Below are 6,000 nucleotides of genomic sequence, written 5' to 3' on the forward strand. Positions count from 1 at the left end.
AAGTGACTTTTTTGCTGTGGTTTTCAATGTAGAAAGATTTTACATTAGAAGTGATCAGAATTTATAATAGTCACACGCAGTGGCGAATGACAGGCATTTTCTCTGGGCTGCCTCTATCCCTGGTGCTTTACAATGAGGAGAGGACACGGCTGGGAACCTGTTCAGGATGACGAGACATGAAGCCTATACAGCAGATCCAAGTCTCTTCCTCATTTCTCCTGAAGCTGCGGCTCTCTATAGAGGAAATCTCATCTCTCGCCAAATATAGTAGAGGCTTCTCCTCCCTGGAGGTTCAGCCCGGAGATGTACAGAGACCTCGCAGGCAGTGTCAGTGCAGAGGACAATTCCCAGGATGCAAATCAATAGGCTTCCCTGCTCGGGCAGTGTCCTGGCCCATATCACATGCAGGGACGAAAATTAGCAGGACAATGCATGTCAAAAAACGAAAACACACGGATGTGCCAGGTGTTGAAATCCGCTTTTTTTCATCCGTCATCCCACTGCCTTTAATGAGCATTGTCCCACAGACTTTAATTGTTCATCTTATCTGGCGCGACCGTCACTGGGGAAGCTGCCGATATGTCCACAGTGAAGTCTTCCAAAGCAAGAGCGACTCCTGACTCATTGGTGGGGTCTCTGGCATTTGGACAGGGGTTTTACGGGACGGTCCCTATAGCTGTAGGGTGAACGCAGCAGCGCCTCTTTGTATTATGTAAGGAACAAGAGCTCTCCACGATGAGCGCGGATAACAGTCTTATCAGAACCTGGCGGTAGATCTCACTCAGCGCATTACACATACACCAGTCACTGAGCACACAACACACCCAGCGTACGCCCTGCAAACACCACGGCCGCCGAGCTCATCACATTAACATTTATATCCAGGATTACTCTCCAATGCAGAAAAAGGAACAGACTCATGACTGCAGCGCTCAGGTCATGCTGGGAGTTGTAGTATCACAACAGCTGAAGAGCCGCTAGGTTACCATACAATATAGTGGAGGACTGTATAGAGCATGCTCAGCAAAGCACCTGACAGTAGTGGGCATGCTCCCATTGTTTTGTTACCCAGCAACACATGAATAAAGTTATTTGGTAGAAAGCACAGCGGCTGTAGTGCATGCAGACTAGAGGGCGTATAAAGGGAAGCTTCACCATGGAGTTAATGGGCGATTCTCAAATACTCGATACGAAAACCTGGCCTGTTCATGCATCAGACATCTCCTGGCGTCAGTTCCGGTCTGCCACATTAGCACTTACGGGGCCAAATCTCTTAATCTTTCGGTCACAGAAAAACGGCAAGTCTGTGTTCGTAAACACCCCGAAAAACCGGAAGCTGAACACCTCCAAACCTCTGCCCATCGATTTCAAATCTGAAAAACTATGTTTTGTTCAGACGGGGTGTTGAAGAAAGAGCACGTTAAAAAAAAAAAAAAAAAAGCACCATAAAAAGTGCATGTCACTTCTTGAGCCGTTTTTCATTGTGTCAATAGTAAAACAGCTCCAAAAACTGATCCAAAGAAAGCAACAAAAACTCGTGAGGCTTTAAAAACGGCTGAAAATCAGAGGAAGTTTTCCCTTGAAATCAGCTCCATATTTTAGAGCCGTTTTTACTTTAGTGTGTGAACATAGCCCAAGGCTTCTCCTCCAGTTAGCTCAGTAACTCTGTGGTCACCCGTCACGGTCAATTTCCGTTTAATTGCCTTTCATGAAGACGCAAACTGACTGCAACACATGAACACAGTCTAAGTCAGGCAATCCCTGAGAGACAACACCCCCCTTTAATGTCCGAGTGACCCTGCTAATCACCACAAGAGATAAAATCTTACACATTCCTGATCTGACAGGAAACTACAAGTCCCAGCATGCTATGAAAGCTGCAGACTATTGCTGCATGTTGGGAATTTTAGTTTCAGCCACAGGTGACCGATCACTGATAAAGTCGACCCATAAACAGTAACATACATAAATTGCATAGAAATAAATGTGAATGTTGAAATCGCCCAGTAAATATACACAGACGCGGATCAGTCCAAGGGCATGCTGGGTAAGGTAGTTCAGTAAAAAACCAGGAAAGACAAATGGACAAAACTACGGCACATGATAGGTCCTAATCCACAAACCCGGAAGATATTCCAGAAATTCAGCAGCTCCAGCTTTCCAGAAACGTTCACCGAGAACTACAGGCCGACATAAAACAGCCAGGACATCGCTGACGGAGCAACGCGGGATTAATAAAACCCCGGGGCGGATTCTCCTATTAGTGAATTACCAGAAGCCGACTTCACACCAGACGCCTGGAGCCTCCATATTACACCAGACTCTGCATGCCCATGTAAGGTGGCATTGTGTGGAGGAAGCCGGCGGAGAGCTTACACTCCGAGCTCCAGCCATAGGGACGTCGAGGTCTGTACGCACCATACATCACCACAACTCCCAGATGCAAGGCAGCAAAGCCCTGCAGACACCACACCTGGTCAGGGCAGACCACTCCATGTATGTTATACACCTGCAGGAAGACTATACATTGTAAAGACTCATCTGATCGTCCGCCGCGCCACCGCTGATGCTACGGAATCTTACAATCTGGAAATGAGAGAGAACTACGATGATCAACCAGAAAACCCCGCTGCGTGCACGTGACCGATCCCAGACAGCGGCCGTGTTCACACATTCAGGATTTAGGGGCCGTCTCCACGTCTGACCTTCCGCATCCAACGCAAGTGCACAGGGTTTCTGTAACGCTTCTCCATAATGAACGCACTTCTAATGTGAAAACCTGCGCCAATAATAAACACGGAAAAGGTGCAGATTGGCGCCATTGAATAACTATGAGACTAAACTGCATGCGGAGTGGGGGGGGGGGCGACAACCGGGCTTCTAAAAAGCAACAAGTTTATTGTGCAGACGTCACAGATAACCGCCATCTTAGACGGCACGGTACATGAGCGCCAGTGTCTGGTGCAGAGACCACCGGTTATGTAACACGGTTGGACGTGATGGCCCAGGCTTTCCGGGTAAACCCTAAAGCAGAATTGGCGCGGTCCGACCAACGATGCAGCAACTTGTTACCGTCAACACAAATGTCTCCGGCCCTGAAGACGTGCGCAGGAAGAGACTAAAGCTTTATTCACACGGCGCAGTTAAATCTCAGGTCATTGCAACAGTTACCGGGCAAAGTGTAGTGGTTATTGGCGAAATTGAGGCAACCGCGCCATGTGAATGAGCCTAGACGTGGGCATGTAACGTACATAACTGCAGGCCCATATATCAGGACCGCACAACAAACAACCGTCTGTGCCGCTGCAGATGCCCCATAGAGCCCTGCAAGTTTACACCCCAGACTAGGAACCACTGCACGCTGCCAACATGTCCCATGCCCTGCCCATCTGTTACTGTACATCACCTTGTGCCCGCTGCCCATCCACCAGGACCACTATTTTTCTGATCCAGACCCAAACAGCAACTCCCAGGACTCTGTGAAGTCAAACAGCAACCAAATATTCAGCGCCCCCTCCCCCACATTACCGGGGACCGCTCTGCAGACAAGACACGTTCCCACTCACAACCAGCAGCTGAAGATCATGATTAATATTAAGATGTATTCACCCTCCACCCCGCTGCTTAGATTGTAAGCTCTGCAGCCAAAGGACTGGCAAAAAATAAATAAAAATTAAGCCTCTGCTCACACCTGCGCGGGAGAAAGAACTTGTCAAAGTAACTATTGATGTCAATGTTTTTATAGCCTGAGTTGCGCTCCGTTCTGTCAGCTTTCAGTTTTTTTACCGAAAAACCGGCGCAGCGTGCCACACCGTTATCTCAGTCCAGAATAACAGAAAAGTGTTTTTTTTGTTAACATTGAAGTCAATGAATGACTGATACAAACGTAACGTCTTCTATCTGCATCCGTTTTTTTCCTACCGCGCGTTACTTTCTACTTGCCAAAAAAATGACAAATACAGAACGGATCAGTTAAAACTTGAGAATAATGGAAAGTTCCAGAATTCTTTGACTGATCCGCTAAAAACAGCGCAGTTCACATCTTTTTCCGGCAAAACCACAGACACCGACGAAAACCATTAAATGGGTCGCGTCAGCCGCCGGCGATGTCTGTGGTGCCACAGGACCGCGGCTTCCAGATTATCTCTTGTTCGGATCCTGTGCCTGAGCAGAACAATGGAAAGCAGCGACGCAGGTGTGAACAGGGCCTGACCCATAGAAAATAACAATCTGAGCATTTATAAATATTCAGCCCTCCCCGATGTCACCTCCAGCCGAAACTCTGCACTGTACAAGTTATACCCTGCCCGGAGGAGTTATAGGAGGACTCCACACCGATAAGTATTCACACACCCCCCCCCCCGTCATTTACATTGTAAGGCTTCGTTCACATCTGCGTCGGGGTACCGTCAGACCTTTCCGTCAGGGGAACCCACGGCTTTCCGTCAGCATCACAATGGACTTCAATGGTAACGCTTCCGTTGCGAATGGTCTGTGTCTCCGTTCCGGAAGATTTCCGCTTTGGTTCTTATACGGAGTAAATAGCGCTGTCGACGGACGGAAAGGTCTGACTGAGCCTCCGACGGATGTGAACGAGGGTTAAGCTCTTCAGCCAAACTAGTGCGAATTAAAACTACAGACGCTGCGTATAAGTATTCACCCCCCGCCTCGTGGGCTCACCCCATTAGGGGCCACTAAAAGTAATAACACCCCACAAGTCAAAGAACCCCAATATAACCTGCACCCCTAGGAGCATGTCATCCATCTCACTACACATATAACCCCCCCCCCCCTCTTTGCAGGACTACAACCCCCACTCGACACTTCTTATATGGGGGGGGGGGGGGGGGGGCACCGCACTTCATACAAGTCCCCGGTGTAACGTACGAGACGAGAACGGCGAAAGCCGAGAGAAGCGGCCGGCACCATCTTCCCAAATTTGGCGCAATTGTCTCCAAGATAAACGTCCAATACTGCGAAATCTACTAACAACGCGCATAAAGCGCCGCATCTTACAAAACCGCGCAGGACGTATCATGTGACCGGCGACATTTCTCTCATCTCGCAGCCGTTTTCCAGACACGGTTTTCCACAGAGACGCGTTCACCAAACATATCGCGTTACGCCGCTGCGGTTCTGTATCGCTCTTAGTGACAATTATGTGCCCGGACCACCCCCAAAAAGACCCAAGCACCCCCATAATGTGTTCTCAGGACCCACACGTTACATCACACCCCTCGTCACTTTCTGCACCCCAATTACTGCCATCCATGACACCCCTTTCATCCACCTGCCCATCCCCCTCCTCACATTGAACGCCCGTCACTTCGGGTGACCCTCATATCACCACAGTAACACGACGCCCCTACTCAGGTCACCCAGTGGTCTCCATGGTAACGGCCTGGGACTAGTAAGAGAGCAGAACTGACGGGTATCACTGGAGCTCCTGCGCCCCGGGCCTCCCACCCGCTCCGCGCCCTCCGCCCGCTCATCTCACACTGCAGCCGCCGCCCGCTCATCTCACACCCGATCTTCATTACCGGTGGCTTCTAGTCTCCCGCGCCCTCCTCGTCCCCCCGGGGACACTCACCCTCCAGCAGTCTGCTGATGAGACTGTCCACGTTCAGCTCTCCGTCCGCCATTTTGCGCTTCCCTCACCAGAGCCGAGCAGTACAAGCCGGGCGGAGCTGCGTCACAGCACGAGAGAGCAACGCCCAGGGGGAGGGACCGCAGAAGAACATCAGCTAATCACCACAGAAGGAGGCGCTACCTTATAGAACCACGCCTCCTTTAGAGAAACAATGGCATGTGGGAGGAAAATCGACCAATGGGCGGGAACGTTATTCAGGGGCGGGGTTAGAACTTTGACATTTCTAGAAGTCCATTGCTGTTATATTTCAATGCTCCGCCCTTCTGGGAGGAGTTAGTAAAACATCCCGCTCTTTTTTTAACCACCTCCTGCCTAACCACACCGCTAGATCCAATTGCCATCCGCGTCCT

At 49.9% G+C, this 6,000-nt stretch overlaps 1 protein-coding gene across 1 annotated transcript in view; it reads right to left on the reverse strand.

Moving 5' to 3' along the window:
* Window positions 1-5,932, reverse strand: part of PPP1CB (protein phosphatase 1 catalytic subunit beta) — a 41,514-nt gene extending 35,582 nt beyond the window's left edge. Inside the window, exon 1 of the mRNA XM_075863454.1 lies at window positions 5,591-5,932. Coding sequence (XP_075719569.1) covers window positions 5,591-5,642 — 52 coding nt within the window. The 5' untranslated portion in view covers window positions 5,643-5,932. The remainder of the gene's footprint in view (window positions 1-5,590) is intronic.
* Window positions 5,933-6,000: the final 68 nt, after the last annotated feature.

This window comes from Rhinoderma darwinii, chromosome 4, assembly GCF_050947455.1.
Source record: "Rhinoderma darwinii isolate aRhiDar2 chromosome 4, aRhiDar2.hap1, whole genome shotgun sequence".
Taxonomy (NCBI): Eukaryota; Metazoa; Chordata; class Amphibia; order Anura; family Rhinodermatidae; genus Rhinoderma; species Rhinoderma darwinii.